This window comes from Solanum stenotomum, chromosome 1 (assembly GCF_019186545.1).
Source record: "Solanum stenotomum isolate F172 chromosome 1, ASM1918654v1, whole genome shotgun sequence".
NCBI lineage: Eukaryota > Viridiplantae > Streptophyta > Magnoliopsida > Solanales > Solanaceae > Solanum > Solanum stenotomum.
In genome coordinates, this window is record NC_064282.1 from 97,810,609 (window position 1) to 97,830,850 (window position 20,242).

Here is a 20,242-nt window from a genome sequence, read left to right on the forward strand (position 1 = left end):
TATTTTTAACATAGTTGAGAGACCAAAGTTTCAATTTTCTCAAAATAATAAAACATACTTTAGTACTATTTCATTTCAGTCCCCATTAAATTTAAAACATACAAACAAGTATGCAAATACTTTCCAGAATATCAGTTTCACTCTCTCATACTTCTTCTTCATCTACCGCTCTTCTCTTCTCCAAATCTCTTCGACCCAATTTTTTTCATCACCCAAAGAACTCCTTTACATACCCAATTCATCCCAATCGCCGCCGTGCGTTGTTTTCTTCTTCACCGTCAATGGAATCAGCTGCTGTGACGGTTGATTCAGTTGCTGACAAATTGAAGAAGCAGAGTTTGGGAAATGATGGAAGTAACAGTAAACGTATGTTGAAACTTGAAGAGCTCAATTGGGATCATTCTTTTGTTCGTGAACTGCCTGCTGATCCAAGAACAGATACCATTCCAAGAGAGGTTTTTTTTTTATTCCCCTTTTCTGTTTCTTGTTAGTATTTGTATTTTTTTGTGTTGTAATGAGATTGAGTTTTGGTTGAATTTATGATCTTTATTGGATTGCTGTTGTAAATTGAATAGTTGGAATTTCATGAATTGTTCACTGATTTCGAGGAGTGTGATTTCAAGTTGGGGTGAGGTAGGAGTGGCCTCTGTGGTGGGCAAGATGAGGGATGCGAGGGTGAGATGCTTTGGGCGTATGAGGAGAAGATGCAAAAATGTCTGAGGTGTGAGAGGTTGGCTAGAGTGGGTATAAGGAGAGGTAGAGGTAGGCTAGAGAAGTCTTGGGAAGAGTTGATTAGACATGAATGATACTCGTGTAGCTTACCGAGAACTAGATATGGAGATCGAGGTTTATGGTAGAAGGTCAAGCGTTGTCTAGTTCCCTTATCAGTATTATTATTCATACTTTCCTACCATCATACTTTTGTTTGTGATCTGCCTACTGATCGAAGAACAGATGTATTTTTTCTGTTGAATTAAAATTGGGTTTTTATTAAATTTGTGATCTTTATCGAATTGGTTGTTTTGAATTGAATAGTTGGAATTTCATGAATTCTTCACTGATTTTGAGTCTGTGTTATGATCCTATTGTAAGGTATAGTACTTGAGTCTCACATGGGTTAAATGGGGGCTGATGTGGATCTTATATAGCCTTAGCCTCTCCCACCTTAATAGCTAGCTTTTGGGGTGTGGTTCTCCCTGGGTAGTATCAATGGTATCAAAGCCACCCACCACCCTTCGTGCCTGCCGGAGTTGTGGTAGAGTGAAAGCTACCTAGTGTGGAGTTGTCGAGGATGATGGATGCGGAGCGTGGTGGTTTGTTATGATCCTATTGCAAGGTATGGGACTTGAGTCCCATATCAGTTAGATGGGGAGCTGATGTGTAGCTTATACAGCTTTGGGCTCTCCCACCTTAACAGCTAGATTTTGGGTGTGGGTATCCCTGGTTTGTATCAAATCAAGTTGGGACTTCTAATGCTCTTACTTGTGGAAAGGGTTCATCACTTTATCTTCTGATAGTTTATGAGACAATTTCTTTGGTCGCAAAGCAAAAAAGTCGAAATGTTGATGTTGTATTTGTAATAAGTGCTGCAGTCCCTTTCAGTTTTAATGTGTAGAAGTTGTGTTCCCACCAATTGTCTTGATAGATTAAAATTAGTTTTAGTTGAGGTTCCCTTTCTTCAATTCCACGTTTGTAGGTACAAGGTAAGTTCGGTGAATCAATTCCCATTTGGAAATATTGGAATGGTTTACAACCTTTCTAGAAAAGAAAAAAAATAGACTTGTTTCATGGCTCCTAGCTAAATGAGAAAGGTGAATCTTCTGCTAGTAGTGTCTGCATAGCAAGAAAATTGAAATCCTGGTTTTACATATTTAGTAAGGGCTGCAGTTCCCTTTGACTTTGAAGATGATGAGATGACGTTGATATTGTTGCCTTGAGGTGTAGAATTATGTTGCAAGTTATTTATTGGAGTCAATTATTGTACTTATGTAGGTAATGCATGCGTGCTATACGAAAATGTTGCCTTCTGTTGAGGTAGAGAATCCTCAGCTCGTTGTGTGGTCAGAATCAGTAGCTGAGTTACTTGAGTTGGATCCTAAAGAGTGAGGTTTTAATGCTTGCTGAAGATTGTCCTTTCTAATGTATTGTGATGGAAGTGACGCTGAGTTCTTTTAACCTTTCAGATTTGAGAGGCCTGATTTTCCACTTCTGTTCTCAGGGGCATCACCTTTAGTCGGGGCGTAAGTGTTACTTCTCTAGTTTGGATCTGCTTAAACTTTTAGTAGTCTGACAGCATGTTAAGTTGAATTTGCTTCTGCAGTGTGCCTTATGCCCAGAACTATGGAGGTCATCAGTTTGGGATGTGGGCTGGTCAGCTAGGTGATGGTCGAGCAATAACTCTTGGAGAGGTTTTGAATTCAAAGTCTGAAAGATGGGAGCTGCAGCTAAAGGGTGCGGGGAAGACCCCATATAGCCGTTTTGCTGATGGTCTTGCAGTTCTTCGGAGTAGTATCCGGGAGTTCCTCTGCAGCGAAGCAATGCATAGTCTTGGAATCCCAACTACAAGAGCACTCTGTCTTGTAATGACGGGAAAAGATGTCAGCAGGGACATGTTTTATGAGTATGTTACTCTTTTATAGTTTTTGTGACATTTAATCAGCAAGGTTACTTGCAATCTATTCGCTAAAATTGGTGGAAAACCACCTATCCACCTATAAAGTATCTTCACTGTATACTTGGAGTATGTATAGGGAGCCATGTTATAGGATTAAGCTGTTTTTTTATCCATTCAAGTCTGTTTTTTGTTCTTTCTATGCATGACTATATTCATATTCATGCAGCGGGAATCCAAAGGATGAGCCTGGTGCCATTGTCTGCAGAGTTGCTGAATCCTTTCTTCGCTTTGGCTCTTACCAACTACATGCCTTTAGGGGTAAAGAGGACCTTGAGATTGTGCGTACTTTAGCAGATTACACAATTAGACATCACTTCCCCCATCTAGAGAACATGAGTAAGAGCGAAAGCATATCATTCAGCACAGGTGAGGAAGATGATTCGGTTGTGGATTTAACTTCAAACAAATATGCAGGTAATATATTGGTTGAAGTGGATAATAGTGGTGGATTGTTTATGCCTGTGCGGAATCTGTTCTCCTTTTTTATGCTGAATTGGGTGTGGCCAAAGAGAGTGATGGTATTGCCTCTTGATGAGTAGTCCTTGTCTCAACATTCCAGTTGTCAGCATGACTCTTAATGTTTTTATATGCCTCTGCTAGTGGTCCTTTTTGTCCTCCCATGTCTAAGTGGAAGGTATATAATATAATGTGTTTTACCAGCCATTTGTACTGGCTTGGTAGTGATCTGTCAGGCTTCTAACATCCATCTGGTGGTTAGTTTGAGGAAAACTTCTACTTTCAGAATTTAAAACACTTAGTGTCGAGAAAAGGAAGGACTTTATTGTCATTAAAAGATTCTACTTTTTGGTCTCCATACAATGCGGTAATATTGATTATCTTGAAGTGGATGTACGGATGGATTGTTTATGTGCTAAATGTCAGTGATAGTAATTGCCTCTTCTGGATAGTACTTGTCTCAGTATTTCCTTTGTCAGCAAAGTCTTAATGACCTCCTCATTTTTACCTGTTTCTGCCAGTGGACTTCTTGATCCTTCCATATCTACGTGAAGGAGGATAATACAATTTTTTGCTGGTCATTTGTGTGGTCTTTGTGATGATCTACTAGAGCTCCACCGTCCAGATTAATACATAGACTCCAGAAATTTAACATTGGGGTCTGAGGAGGGGTAGAATGTCCTTTGAAATGCTTTTCCTTGAGCTGAGGGTCTATTGGAAACAGTACACTCTAACCTCCCCAGTCCTCGCTTGTGGGACTACACTGGGTATGTTGTTGTTGTAGGAAAGGAAGTGCCTATTGTCGTAATAAGATGCTACCTTTAGTCTTAGAAGAGAAAAGAATCATATGTTCTAATTTCTGTTTGTAAGTATTTTTAGTTCATCTGACACCGGGAAAAATGGACTTGGAGTTTACTTGTATTCTTGTAACATAGTTCTAACTTCATTTTCATTACATTCTGTGCTATTTATTGTGCATTTTTGTTATAGAACTGAAGAAAAAATATTTTTATTTGTATATTTTGACAATTACTTTTCTCACATTCGTTAATGTATGGGTTCATTTTTTCAGCATGGGCAGTGGAAGTTGCCGAGCGGACTGCTTCCACGATTGCGAGGTGGCAAGGTGTTGGTTTCACACACGGAGTGATGAATACTGATAACATGAGTGTGTTAGGCCTCACCATTGATTATGGCCCTTTCGGATTTTTAGACGCATTTGATCCCAGTTTCACACCAAATACCACTGATCTACCTGGCAGAAGATATTGCTTTGCGAATCAGCCGGATATAGGTTTATGGAATGTTGCTCAGTTTGCTACTACTCTATCTACTGCACAGTTGCTAAATGATAAGGAGGCAAATTATGCCATGGAGAGGTGATGAAAAATACTACCATTTGCTGGAGTGTATTCTTTCCGTTGCTGGTCTTCATCTTTATACTGTTGAGTGACGTTTCATCTATCCACTTTTTTAGGTATGGCATCAAATTTATGGATGACTATCAAGCTATCATGACCAAAAAGCTTGGTTTGGTCAAGTACAATAAACACATGATTGGTGAACTACTTAAGAATATGGCTGTCGATAAAGTTGATTACACAAACTTCTTCCGATTACTATCAAACATCAAAGCCGATCCTACAATTCCAGATAGCCAGTTACTGATTCCTCTGAAAGCTGCTCTATTGGATATTGGTCAGGAGCGCAAGGAAGCTTGGACAAGCTGGGTGAAATCCTACATACAGGAGGTATGTACAATTATCTTTTTTTCTTTGAATTAGGAGTCATCTTCTTCTTGAGCTCAGTCGTGGACTCGTAGTGCATCGTAAAGTCATATCATCTTTGCAAGTTAAATCCCATTTCATAACTTGTTCACTAATAACTAAGGGTCAAGCGATGCTATGAAGGCCCTTGCTTTTAGACTATTTTCATGGTGCTCTCATAACTTGTGTGGAAGATATTTGCTCACCTGCAGTGGCGGAGTCGGGAAATCAAGGGGATTAAAAAAAAGGTTCTAGATTAGTGTAATTTTTCAACGAAGGGGATTCAATGGATCCCCCTTGCACCCCTCTGGCTCTACCCCTGCTCACCTGCACTGTTCCCCTTAGACATGAGCTGCTGTTGGTGGAAAGGTCAAATAATTTCTCTCCCAGAAGATAATTCACTTCATCTGCAAATCTATGTATTTTCAGGGCTTCAGTATCTCTGCACCACCACCACCCCACGTCCTTGCCCTTCCCGACCTCAGAGGCTTACATGAGCTAAAATCGGCGGATCTGGAATAAGTTTGATCTTATACGTATACATTTAGTTCAAGCCAAATAGGTATAGGTGAACTTTTTTTTGAAACTGGTAACTACCGAACCCATCCTAGATCCACCCGGCCTCTCCATAGTGTAAAAACATAAAAATAAAAAACAAGGAAAAAGAAAAAGAGAAAAAAGGGAAAGAAGTGGGATGTAAGTACTAGCTCAAAGTACATACATAACTTCATTTTGTTGCAACTGTGATTGTATTTTTAATTGCTGTGTTGACGATGATAATTCTGGCGTTAAACCATCTCTGTTGTTTACAATTTGTTATTTTGTTCGAATGACAAATTGTAACCACGTATAAACAATATAATTTTCTTCCGAAGGGGGATTGGATGAAACCTTGGCCCTATCTGACTCCGCCCCTTCTCCTTCTCTGTAATTTTTTCTTGCAAGATGCTTAACTAGTCACTATTCTACTCTACAGCTCTCTACTAGTGGTGTATCAGACAATGAGAGGAAGGTCTCGATGAATTCTGTAAATCCAAAGTACATTCTTAGAAACTATTTATGCCAAAGTGCAATAGATGCAGCTGAACAAGAAGATTTTGGGGAGGTCCGACGACTACTGAAAGTTATGCAACGTCCATTTGACGAACAACCTGGCATGGAGAAGTACGCACGCCTGCCTCCAGCTTGGGCTTATCGTCCCGGTGTAGGCATGCTTTCTTGTTCCTCATAAATTCTTTCTACTATATAATACAAGATATTAACTTGTATATGCATTAGAAACTTTAGCTTAAAGTTCTTGTAGTAATGTGTAAAAGGTACAGCTATTCTGTTTTTATATCGCCTTTTTTCGGAGGGTGGGGTGCGGGTAAGGATGGGGGTGGGTTTGTAGCATTTCCACACGTATTTTGTGTTGGAGAAATGCATTTTTTCGCGAGTTCCATACCAATATAAATTCAATTAGCTTGTTTGCTTTGAGCATTGATCAACCATTTCCTCTTGAAAGGCATCGCGTAAGAAATTGTGTGTCGATCGAAAGATAGAGAGATAGAGTCACAAGCTCGATGATCTACTTATAGGTCTTTTATTTCTTATTCGTGAAGGTAGATTTGAACTCATTGAAAAGTACTAGAAGTGAAGATCAACAGGTCGCGATTGTGACATTACAAACCTAGAAAGGAGTAGAGATGGTCTCGATTCTCATGTCTTAGAAGTGAAGATCAATAGGTCGCGACTGTGACATTACAAACCTAGAAAGGAGTAGAGATGGTCTCGATTCTCATGTGTCTTTGAAGTGAAGATCAATAGGTCGCGATTGTGACATTACAAACCTAGAAAGGAGTAGAGATGGTCTTGATTCTCGTGTCTTAGATGTGAAGATCAATAGGTCGCGATTGTGACATTACAAACCTAGAAAGGCCGGAGTAGAGATGGTCTTGATTCTCGTGTCTTAGAAGTGAAGATCAATAGGTCGCGATTGTGACATTACAAACCTAAAAAGGAGTAGAGATGGTCTCGATTCTCGTGTGTCTTAGAAATGAAGATCAATAGGTCGGGATTGTGACATTACAAACCTAAAAAGGAGTAGAGATTTTCTCGATTCTCGTGTGTCTTAGAGGTGAAGATCAATAGGTCGCAGTTGTGACATTACAAACCTAGAAAGGAGTAGAGATGGTCTTGATTCTCATGTGTTTTAGAAGTGAAGATCAATAGGTCGCGATTGTGACATTACAAACCTAGAAAGGAGTAGAGAAGGTCTCGATTCTCGTGTGTCTTAGAAGTGAAGATCAATAGGTCGCGATTGTGACATTACAAACCTAGAAAGGAGTAGAGATGATCTCGATTCTTGTGTCTTATTCAAGTTGCGGATCTCCTTCAAATGAGATTGGAAGAGCTCCGTTATACCTACATGCACTTTATGCATTAAGTGTAGAGATGGATTCATGATTTGAACTGATTGGTTATCGTACTTAAAAAATTGTTCTCTCTCTGGTAAAATCTTTCTATAACAACAGCATTTCGAACTTCTTTTTGTGCCTATTTTAGTGTGAGTGGTTGTTACAAACCTATATCAATATTTGACGTTTAGATTTTATTTAGTTGTTATATGCAAACATGTCATTTCACAAAATGTGTATGCTATAATAATATAATTTGGATACATTCCAGTATTTAAACGTTTCACAATTAGGAAACTAAATTTATTGTTGTAACCTAAATTTTCCAACAAATTGAGACTTTTTCTTTCGATCATATTTCGATTGTTAATACCGCTACTACAAACAACAAAGCTTTACATGTTATAGTATAAGCTTATAGCAGCAACATATTTAGTGTAGTTTTATAAGTGGAATTTAAAGAGGGTAGGATGTACGCAAACTAGAAAAATCAAAGCATAATTTATTTAGTGAAAATTTTATAATTGACATATATTGCATGGAAAGGAAAATCATAGTTACAGTTTTATCAAAACAAATAGATAAGATAATAATTTTACATAACTAATTTTTTTTTAATAATCGTGCATCGCACAGGTACGAATACTAGTTAATTAACAATACAATGATACTGTATGAGTAATAATGATATAATGATTTATAGGTATTTTTTGCATATAAGACTAAACTGACTCATCCTAGTTATATTTGAAGTATTTTTTTTAAATAAATGTTTTTTAAAGAATATTTAAAAGTTAAATTGATCGATTTGCCCTTCTATTTCAGTTTCCTCTATTTACCTCAAGCATTTTCTCCGTTTCTATATATTTGTCTTACTTATGATGGATTGCAATATTTTTTTGTCGTTGTCCAAGTAGGAAGAAATTGACTAAGAAATACAACATAAAACAATATATCAATTCATTCAACAAGATCTGATCGAATCAAATTCAGATGAATGAAATTATAATGATAACAAAATAGCAAGATGAATAATGCAAAAGAAGCAACAAGTAGTAGTAAAAATACAAGAAAAAGATACTATGTGAATACTAACTAAAACTAATAAATAAGGACAAGATGAACCGAGGAGACTAGAAACATGTTTTTCCCACGTAAAAGTACAATAACACTTGACTATCTATTACATTTCTAAGTTCTATATACACTAATCTTCGATTTGTATATCTTTGTATCTAAGATTTTGTCCTTAGAAGGCTAAAAATATGTCATGTATTGTCTACTTACCTCCTCCATTCTTCTTCGACCTACATTTACCTCTCTAAAAACCTGATATAGTCAACCTCTCACACATTCTTAATCGTACATCCATGCACGTCCTCTTAACATGTCCTAATTATCTCAATCTTGCTTCACTCATGTTGTTCGACACAAAGACCATTTCCACCTAATTATCTTGTATAACTTCGTTCTTATTCCTATCTTTTCTGATATATTCATACATCCATCTGAGCATCCTCATCTTGTTTGTCTTTATTTGTTATAGTCAAAGGTTGTTACATAAATCGATTGTTGATCAAGTCTGTATATTTAAGTTGCTTAGACTTTGCAAAAATGTTGTTGCACTCATGTCAAATTCTTCAAATAAATACACTATTTTTAGGAGGATCCAACACACACACACGTCGATATTTTTGAAAAATCCTAACAACATAGTTTCATATTATATTATTATTGTTTAAAAGCATGCATCCTTATTTCTTTCCCAACTAACCTTAGCTGTGCTTGTTTGATCCTGAAAAACCTTAGATTCAAATGCTCAAAATATAATACAAGAAAAAGTACACATAAGAAAGTGGACTAATATGGTATCTTGTGAAAGGTCACATGAACATGTTCTTTTATATAATATATAGTCTTAAAAATTAGAAAAAAATTATTTGAATCAAAGAGATCTACTTAATATTAGTCAAATCAGGTCTCACATGTTTTGTTGCTTTCATGGGGTCATTTACATTTTTACCCCTATATTCATGTGCTAGTCTTGAAGTTTTGTTCTTTTGTAAGGGACATAAATTTATATTTTCGTATCATATATTTCAAGTTATATCTGGACATAATTTCAGTTTTTAACAAACTTATGCCCCTCTAGGCATAAGTTCAATTGTAAAGAGTAAAAATTAAAAGGTAGTTCATTTGAAAGGCAAATTATGCAATAGTTATTTTTTAAAGACAGAATCAAAAAGTGATCAATGCATGCACGTCATTTTTACAAACTTCAACATTCACTTTTAGATAATTGTGGTAACGGGGTTATTGTATCTCGAAGTATGCTATTCCTAGAGTTCAACGATAATTTATCTGTTAAGATAACGATTCACACACTTCAACCCTCTTTGAATTTTTAGTATTCTTCTTTTTTTCTTCTTTCCGTTAATCTTCTAATGATATTTCTTGTTTTCAAAGTGAGACTTTTCGACGTGAATCTTAAAAACTATAGACTATATCCTTTAAATATTACTGTCATTTTTTTCTTATATTTTATCCATTTACACATGTTTTGTCAGATTAATCACAAGCCATAACTTACCTATATATCAAGAATGGATTCCTCTTTCTTTTTTATAGAAAACTAAATATACTTCTCCATTTTACATTTGAAATTAAAGTTCTCCACACTATGGAAAATAGTCATAGAACATTATTTCTTCTTACTTTAATTTTATTTTTCTCTCATTTATTCATCATGGTTTTTTCATTTGAAGACACATTAATTCTTGAAGAAACAAAATCCCAATATTCAAGAAGATTAATGGTTTCTTTCAATTCAATTTCTACAAATATTGGCAATGTGAATGAGAAAAAAGCTTTGGAAAATGATTTAAGAAGAAAACCTAGAAGTTCTTCAAATCCAATTCAAAATAAAATACACCATTGATATTTTTATTTATTTTTTATCCTTTTTTTTTGTTCTTGGTTTCCGTTATTTTCATTCTTAACAATTTAGGATACAATGAAAAAAGAGAATTTAACATTTTTTTTTCTCTTTCTAAATATTTTTTTTGTAAATTAGTCTTTTCATGTATTTTATTTTTTATAACGCTCATGGAGAAGGACTTGAAGACTTCTAGTTTAGCTGGAAAGCGCTTTCGAATAAGGATATATCATATATGCACATGACATTTTAGGAGAATTCCATTTCAGAATGGAAGAGAAAGGTGAAAGATTTTACAAGGCATAACAGAAGTTCATACGGTATGAGCGTTTTTGGACGAGTTGTATGATCACGTAATCCAATGAACAAATTCGAAAGATTTATTGGGCCAAAGCAAACAATACGTATCATAGGCTTGGACGGTAACTTTTTCAATCACAAGTTGATATGATTGTATCATATGTGAGTGTTATATTCATCTATTCTATTCTTATTAGTTTTATGAAAATTTAAATTGTGAATCAGTTGATTAAGGTAGGAATGACATTTTTTTTTTAGTAAAGTATAACTTTGATGAATATGCAAATATATACTTATATTGTTAATGGAATTCCTTTCCTTATTTTCTTTTTTTTTTCTTTCTAATTTTGATGAAGTGAAAAGATATATTGATGTATTTTTTACAATGTAGGATGAGATCCGTCTAGTACAATTTTGCTGAAAAAGTAAAATATTATTATAAAAAGCATATAATATAAGTAATAATAACTATAAAAAAGGTACGGTGAGATAGCTAGAATCAAAATTTTCTCATTCTTAATCAGAGATCTTAAGTTTGAGTTTTGTGAATGAAGAAACTTCTGATAAGGAGTGTTTATCCCATAAATGAGCCTATGCGATGCAATTCCAAATTAATCAAATCAATTAAAATTTTGAAAGTAAAATAATTATATCAAACCAAAAAAAAAAAATACACCTTTTTTGCCTTACTTGATTTAATATTTAAGCCTTAATATTCAGTATCAATTTGAAAAATAAATGCTATATGACTAAAAGAAGAGCAATCACATATAGCAAACATAAAAATCATATTTGTATGTTATAGCTATAGTTTGCATAATTGCGCTCCATAGCAAATTTTATGTTTGCTATGGAGCTTTTGATTTGTATAATTCGCTAGATACATCCAATTTTATACAAGTTGTTTAGTTTTGTATAAATTCATTTATACATTGTAATTTGTATAATAAGATTTGTATTTGTATAATTATAAGTGTATAGGACGAAAATATATGTATTCATATTTATATATATACTTTTCTCTCACTTTATACAAACACAAATGCATTTTATACATTTGTATACCGAATGGATAATTGTATATCAAAAATGGCTAATTGTATACCGAACCAGATGGCGAAAAAATGTGATGTTTGCTGCGAATTACAAATAAAATAAGCTATGGCTATAACATTTAATTTGAATTAATAGTTTGTTATTTCATATAATTTTCCCTTAAAAGAAACATTACTCCATTTTTTTTGTATATTACTTTTTGAAATTGAAAGGAGGGATGCAATACGAGGACTTTGCGGAAGGTCACCTATTTTAGTACTACTCTCACCTAAACATGCTTGAGTTCGCTATTTTAATAGAATATGATGTGTTAGTGTTAGTATAATCGTATTACAATTTTGCATAATATGATTTCAATTTCCCTTTTGTGAGTTCTATGTGGCCCGAATTTGACTAAGTTGAATTGTTAAATATTGTTTTTACTCTTTTCTAGGAGCTCCCACCTTTTAATTTTTTTGGTGACTCAAACTCACAACCTTAGGGTTGGAAGTGAAGAGTGTTTACTATCCGAACAACTCCCCCTTGTCTCAAATTAGTGAATTCCAAACATCGAATGATTGTTATGTCAAGGGTTAGCTTGGCATAACAAGGGTTCTTTATAACGACGTCATTCGTCTTAACACTAAGACTTATTAAGCATATGTTTCTACTTTCGCATTAGTTTCATATGATATGCTCTGATATGTTATGTCGAAGATTAGCTTCAAGTCAATCGTGATTCTGAGTACAGTATCTCAGCTGGGGTATAGACTCGAATTGTGACACTCAAAAAGGAAAAAAACAAGAAAAGAATAAAAGGAGTAGGCACATGAGCATGAGACAAATTCAAAAAATAGCACTGAAAATGCACATGTTATCTCTTTCAAAGTCTCAATTATAATTAGTATAAAAATAAAATATTAGGTGTTTATAAAGAATATTTTATAATTTATTAGTTTAAATTCAAAACTTTAATTAATTAAAATATATAATTATTGGTGGTATCCCAACACCAATATCCATATTCGAATTCATATTCCCGAATTTTAAAATTTATGTGCTAAAGAATCCGACTTTTAAATTTGTACTCGTATCAAATACCTCTCATTTATGAAAATTAGCATGTATTAACACACAAAAAAGGGCTATAAATATGAAATTCATGTTTTAAGACTTTGAAGCGCCGGAAAAAATTAACATATACTAATACACACGAAAAAAACGTCTATTATTATGAATTCATGTTTTGTGACCCCGAAAGTCTAAACAACATAGGCCATACTTTCTAACATGTCAAACAAAAAGGATGAATGCTAGTATGCCAATAATGGTGACGGATCCAAGATTTTCATTGAGACAGTAAAATTATGCACCCAAGTACAAGTCAACTATAAACACTCGATGCGAGTAAGTATTTACGGTGTTGCACATACACTATCATTGCTCACACACAACAGCCAAGTGACAATTCAGTTAAAATATAAAATTTAGAATCATAAAAAGCACCAACACCCTCTGAGGCATCCGCCAAGATTTGAAATTTATAGGTTCTGACGATCCCTCGCTTGTCACTAGTTTCAAAGCTATTGAGTTCTATCGAATCCCTACCATATATCTATCCGCCCCTGGCCACCCTCCACGGTGAACTCATCCCCCCCTCCCACACACACACACAAAATCAACCCCAACTCCATCTTTCTCATTTTTCATTTGGAGACCAGCTAGAAAACACCAGATTATGATACTGCACCGCGTGTAGAAGATTGGATGTCGTTCATAGGGAATCACATTATGTCGTAAATTCTTCCCGTGCAACGCCAGATCTTGAGGACTACAAAGAGTTGATGAATTCTGCAATAAAAATTACCATCTGGGAATCATAGGCAGCGCTTTCCAACTCAAAGTGGCCAATACCTTCAATTAGATGAGTCTCGACACGTCCTGCTGCAGATTTAAGCTTATTGTTCAGCTGTTTAACGGTGGTGAATCCGTCTTGTGTCCCCATGATGAAGAGCTTTGGTTTAGGCGACTTTAATATGTTTTTGTGATGTCGCCCGAAGAGGACCGATGCCAATAAACCTAAAGGGTAACCAATACTTACATAGCCCACAATCTGTTCAACCTGATCTACAGCAGAGCCTGCTATTGGTGCACCTGTTATAAATGTATATCGATAATGAGATAACAACAACAACATATCCAGTATGGCCCCACAACGTGGGGTCAGGGACAGTAGAGTGTACGCAAACCTTATCCCTACCTTAAGTATGAAAAGCAACTACAATAGCAAGAAGCCGTGTTGAAAACAATTAAGAAAGGAACAAGTAGCAACAACAAATAATACGATAATTGTTAACCAGTCCATGTTAGTTGTATTTATCAACACGGCAAGTTCCAGAAAAGAATCAACTGCATATGTTACTACAGAATCTTTGGAACATCTTCTCTCATTGATTTAGAAGTAGCTTGTGTTGTGAAGAAGCAAAAGTACTAGTAATCTGCTCAAACGGCATTTGACATGGTATATTGGAGAATATGATAGAGAGACGTGATTTTATTGCTTACCAAAGCAATGCAACGAGCACTTAGATGAGTCACACAACTCATTGAGAAAGTGAAAGAGGGAGTAAACTAACGACAAAGGGGATATATATCGGAGAATTTATAAATAGAGCTGAATGAATTATCATTTTAAATGCTCAACTGGATTTTCAAGAAGTGAAAATGATAGGTAGCGTCTAACTTCTAACACTTTAACCTATTTATTCCTCCCTCTCTTCAAGTTCTCTTCCTACTTCTAGCACTTAAACTAAAGAATTGATCAGGTTTAACCGGAAAAAATGGTCTTATTTCTCCTACATTCTTCTTTCCCTCTTCCGTTACTTAAAAAGACAACTACAATCTCATGCTATATATACTTGTGTTGTCATACATCACGACAGGCTTGAAAAGACCATAAAGGACCAAAGTTTTTGTTCTAGACATGTTTAAACTTAGGCGGCAACCAACCTTGATTTTACTATTCAGAGAATGCAATGGAGACAGTTCAAAGTAAGGAGATCAGCGAGACAGGCAAATATGACAGGATGGGAAAGCAGTGATCTTCAGAAACTTCCCTTCTTCCAAAAGGAAAATGAAAAGACATGCATCATCACATAGCAAATAACAGTTTTATCTAATTATTGCCATTGTGTGCATTTTTTGTGGCAAAGCTTTCTATTCTATAAATAATTCATGGTCATTAATGATTGCCAACAGAAGAAAATTATGAGTCAATTCCGCCAGGGACGTGATTTTAGACTCCTAACGTTCTTGAGAATCGCTTGCTGCTGCATACGGATACCACAGAAATATTAGAAGGCAAACTAGTTTGAAGCTCACTATTCATAATTCATCAATCTGATTGTTTTATGGTGGCATTTCCCTTTTTTAATACAACATGATTAAATGTGTACTACTTTAGCACCTCCTCAATTTTCATGGACAAGAAAGAGAAAGAATGAAACATCCAACACCTATGCTATTAAAAGTAGCAGCAAAAGAAAATAACAAATATGGAACTTGAGTAGAAACAAATCACGTTTGCATAAAGGATGGATGTTAAAGACACCAAGTATTTGCAAAATAGAGCTCTCACCCTTGCAATAACAAAAACAACAACATCCCTAGTGTAATCCTACAAGTAGGGTTTGGAGAGGATAGAGTGTACGCAGACCTTACCCCTACCTTGGGAGGTAGAGAGACCGTTTCCAATAGACACTCAGCTCAAGGAAGAGAATATCAAAGAAGATCAAAAAAGAAATAATGGGAATGAAGAAATCATGGAAAAATACTATAGAAAGCATGACAAAACATTCTAAAAAAAAAGAACAGTCCACTTACTTAACCTGATAGTGTAATAAGAGCCTATACTAACAAAAAGTCCTTAAGAAAAATCAAAACTTTAGAAGTGCAAGAAACTTCTGAAAGATATTCCTCTCAATAGACCTCGACAACCACAAGTTACCAGCTTTAAGAAAAGGCCTCGACAACCACCTAATATTGAATATGGATGAACCAAAACCACAAACCACGAGTTCTCCTTGCTTCCTTATTCTCCTACTGAAACCATGCAGCAGTTTCCTAACAAATGCGACTCAAGAACTAGCTTATTTGATAGGAATCAACTTATATATCCTTGTAATCCAACAAACTCAACGCATCTAGCTGTCTACTACACTAAACTAGAGCATTTAGCTAACAATTAAAGCTAACAGAAAACAGTGAGTCATTCTCTTAAAATTAACTGAACTGATGACACAAATCACTCTTTATTTGGAAAACACAAGAATGATACAAAAAAAATTGGAAAATCCTTCTAAATTGTGGCAATACTATATCAGGGTCATTGAATTAAACATCAAACACATTCATCAAACAGGATAGAGAAAACCCCATCATTCCGAAGAACCAAATAACCATCTATAGACGCTAAAATCTATATTGCTCAAACTCTTCAACAATGCCAGCGGGTGCATGTCAAATTCTCCAAAAGTAGTGTATTTTTGGAGAATCCAACACGAGTGAGGCATTAAAAGTGAAGAGTCCATGCAACTCAGCTAAAAATACAAAAATATCTACACTATCAGCGTAATTTAACCGTTAAATGAACTGACACAATGCAGTCCTTGTTTGGAATGACACAACGATACAACAGCATACTCAATGTAATCCCACAAAGTACTAAGTGAAACCTTACCCCAACCCTGGAGGAAGAAAAAGCTATTTCCAATAGACCCTCAGCTAGATGAAAAGCAAATCAAAGCAGTTCGGAAAAGGAAATAACATAAATGAAGACGCCATGGCACAACATTATAGAAACCATAACTACAATAAAACAAAACAAAAAATATGATAATCAAAGTATAAGAAACAGCAAACAAGAAGCTACACAAGTAATACTACGACTACTAGTATGTAAGTATCCACACTCTACTACCTCCTAACCTACTACCCTAACTTCTAAATAGTGGAATACTATACAAGCTCCATTGAATCAAACATCAAAACAGTCTTAATTTAGAGACAACCCCATAAACTTAAAACCCCAAAATAAAATACATCTATACACTAAAAAGGAAACAAATTTAAAAGTCTATATACCTGCAGAAGAACCCACCAACAAAATCTTGTTGACAGATAGATTTTCACAACCCCATTTACAAACAGCCACCACATCCTTAATTTCCTTAAACCCAGTAATAGAAGGCTTACCAGTTGATCTTCCAACACCTCTCATATCAAAGGTCAAAACTTTATACCCTTTTCTTGATAACCCACTTGCTATTCCTCTCAATAGACTCTGACAACCACCTAATATTGAATATGGATGAACTAAAACCACAACCCATGAGCTATTTTTGCTTATTTCTTCACCTAATGCTTCTTCTTCTTCTTCTTCATCTTCATATGGGTTTGGTTTGAAAATTGTGGTATGGAGCTTGACCCCATCACTGGTTTCCACTGTACAAGAATCTATAGTAGGAGTTCTTGACATTTTTGATGATTTGGGGAAGAATGGGACAGGTCAATTGCCTGTTAGGTTTTATGGGGGTCAAAATGACAAATTGGAAAAGTTAAGGATCAATCTTTACTACTTTTATAAGTTACTTTTTAACTTGGTTTCATCTGATATATATGCCCTTTCGTAGAGAAAATTTTAGAAATAGCAAACATAATAGTCATAATAACGTTCTATAGCTATAGTTTCGATAATTGTGCTTCGTAGTTATAGTTTTGTTTGCTATGGAGGATGCGGGTTGTATATTTTTGATCGTTTGTATATTTCGTTTGTGAATATACGTTTGTGAATATACAAATAGGGTAAGTATACATAAATTTTGTATTTATACATTCAGAAATTTTTCAGAACTCCTTTTGTATATTTTACTTGCCAATATACAAACATGGTAATTTAATATGATTTTTTTATAAATCGTATACAAATAGCTCGAGTAAGCATATACGAAATTCTGGATTTATATAATCAGTAACTTAATTATACAAATTCTGGATTTATATAAAGCAGACAAATTATACAATAATACAAATCAAAAGAATAGCAAAAATTGGGGAAACTATAGCCGCGAATTACAATTTTCTTAAACTATATTTATAGTATCTAATATAGGCTAAATGTTTGTTGTTCTGCATAATTTTCCCTTAATTTTATATATACAAGTGGACACTTAGATTTACACAAAGTTAAACAATTAGACACATATGTCTTATGTGGCATAATATATGTAGTATGTCATATAGGACCATAATATGCCACGTAAAATAGATACATTTGTCCTACGTGACGTCTTACATGATAATTTTGTAACACTCATACTAAAAATGAAGTAAAGATGGCAAAGAATTTTAAGAATATTAGGTTTAAATTAGAAAAATTATGGTTATTATATAATTAAGTGAGTTCAATGTACATATGATTTAAACTAAAAGTTATTCAGGTACTTGAATTAGAAGACAACTACGAATTCAATCAAATTTCTGTATACAATAGTTTTAGTTCAAACTCTAAGCTAAGAATAAACTACTCTCTAATTATTATCTTTTAAAAATAATTTAATCAAGTAACTGAAAATCATTAAAACTGATTATTAACCAAAAGAAAATGAGAATCATAAATGAATTCCCCCAACAAAACCATGTTTTTTTCCCATGTTTTTTTTTGTTTTCATGAAAATCTATAAAAGAAAAAATGGCTATAAATATGGAAAAAAATAAGAAGTTAAAAGAAGGTTCATTCACATATAGTTGTCTTATACCACTAATTAATTAATTGGTTGTCTTATATATAATAATATGGAAGTCTTGGCGTAACCAGTAAAATTATAGCCGTGATCATGAGGTCATAGATTCAAATTGTAGAATGATTTCTTGAAAAAGTATACATGATAAGACTACCTGTAATAGACTCCTGTGGTTAAATTCTTCTATAATTTCCGCGCCTAGCGAAAATTAAGTACACCAAATTATATGTGAATGCACTTTCAACTTGATGAATTTAACTTTTAAAGTTTTTAATATTATACTTGTTGCATATGCTTTTAAAATCATAAATTCAAACTTGGTATTAATTAATATTTAATATATTTTCACATATGTATTTATGCTTTAAATTAAAATACTTAAAAAGGCGTTTGATCATAAATATTAAATATTTTTTAAAAAAATGAGCAAATCTTTCAAACTTGATTAATTTACATAAAATAAACAATCAAATTTGATCCAAAAATATAATTTCATATAATGAATAGATGGCAAAAAAAACAAAAAATATATTTATTTCTTTTTGCCACATTTACATTAGCTGACTTTATTTCATTCTAATCCATAAATGAACAACATTTTATTCACAAAATCTAATAACTTTTCCTTAAAAGCTAAGTATGACCATTTTAAAAAGAAGAAGAAATTGAATCATTATTTATCAGGTGATTTAATTTCTCTAAAAAAAACTCAAAAAAATCTTTAGAAAATGGAGAAACTTCAAGTCCAAGATGATCTTTTGCTTGCATGTTCAGTGAGAAGGCATGGATTAGACAAGTGGGAAATGGTGGCTGCTGAATTCTCCAAAGCCATTTTTCATTTTCGTCCATGTGTTCTTAATATATCGTCCGTAGAATGTCAGATCAAGTACGAAAGTCTTAAAAAGCGTTTTAAGAATTTGTACTAGATGAATTTTAATGAAGAAGATGATGATGAAAGTGCACTCGTAAAGTTGATGGCAGATGCACTTAGAGAGACTTATAAAAATATTTTGAGAAAGGAATTGAAACTATTTGATCCTTCGATTGAGTAAGATCTATCTTTTTATTTTTAAAAATAGCAACAACCAAAAAACCCTTTTTTTTTTCCTTTTTGATTTAGTTTTTGTTTATGATGCTTGGAGAATTGTGGCTTTTCATGATAAATTTTTTGTGTGATCCTCAATTGTATGATGGATTTTTTTAAAAATAAATTGATTAATAGGGGACATAAATATAAGGTATATATCTTCTCTAGATCTTAGGAGTTATAGAGCACAAATAAAATATCATTAATTGGTACAATCTACCACTAAAAAATTATTTTTTCTTTCTTGTTGAGTGTAGAATTAATTATGGATTTTTTGAAGACAAATTTCATTGTTAATTCATAATTTTTTTCTTATAAAAAAACTAAATAATTGTTAGCTTAAAAAATTGGCCCCAAATAATATAATTATGCATTAGTTTTGGCTTCTTTTATTGTCCAAGTTTATATATTCTCCTCTTTTTTTTTACAAGTTTAACAATAAGAAGACAATTTGATATTGATATATATATATATCTTTATTTATTCTATGTTTATATAGGAAAATACTTCACAATCTCTACAGATTAGAAGCAGAAAAAAGAATTGTTGATGAGGAAAAAGGCAATGATACGTCTAAAGACAAAATGCATAATATCGATCAAGATTTTATAGGTGTTCTTGATGTGCTCAGATCTCACAAATACTGCTGTCTTTTTGAATCTCGACTTCCCTGTCAGGTAAATCCATTGTTAACCTATATATCATTAAATTTTATGTTTCTAGTAGAGCAATAAATTCTTAGTGTTATAACAACAAAAGTTATATCATCTCTATTCTTTTAGTGTTTGATTTA

General features: G+C 33.8%; 2 protein-coding genes across 2 annotated transcripts; one reads left to right on the forward strand and one right to left on the reverse strand.

Annotated features, from left to right (window-relative positions):
* The first annotated feature begins 134 nt into the window (after positions 1-134).
* Positions 135-6,379, forward strand: LOC125872802 (uncharacterized). The gene is made up of 8 exons (XM_049553596.1): positions 135-455; positions 1,993-2,102; positions 2,184-2,240; positions 2,321-2,620; positions 2,841-3,088; positions 4,203-4,509; positions 4,608-4,881; positions 5,873-6,379. The coding sequence occupies exons 1-8, from the start codon at positions 282-284 to the stop codon at positions 6,125-6,127; spliced, it is 1,725 nt and encodes a 574-aa protein (XP_049409553.1). The 5' UTR covers positions 135-281; the 3' UTR covers positions 6,128-6,379.
* A 6,561-nt stretch (positions 6,380-12,940) lies between these two features.
* LOC125872867 (uncharacterized) lies at positions 12,941-17,138 on the reverse strand. The gene is made up of 2 exons (XM_049553666.1): positions 16,705-17,138; positions 12,941-13,716 (listed from the first exon to the last, which is right to left on the reverse strand). Exons 1-2 carry the CDS (start codon positions 17,096-17,098, stop codon positions 13,394-13,396), a joined length of 717 nt encoding a protein of 238 aa, XP_049409623.1. The 5' UTR covers positions 17,099-17,138; the 3' UTR covers positions 12,941-13,393.
* Positions 17,139-20,242: the final 3,104 nt, after the last annotated feature.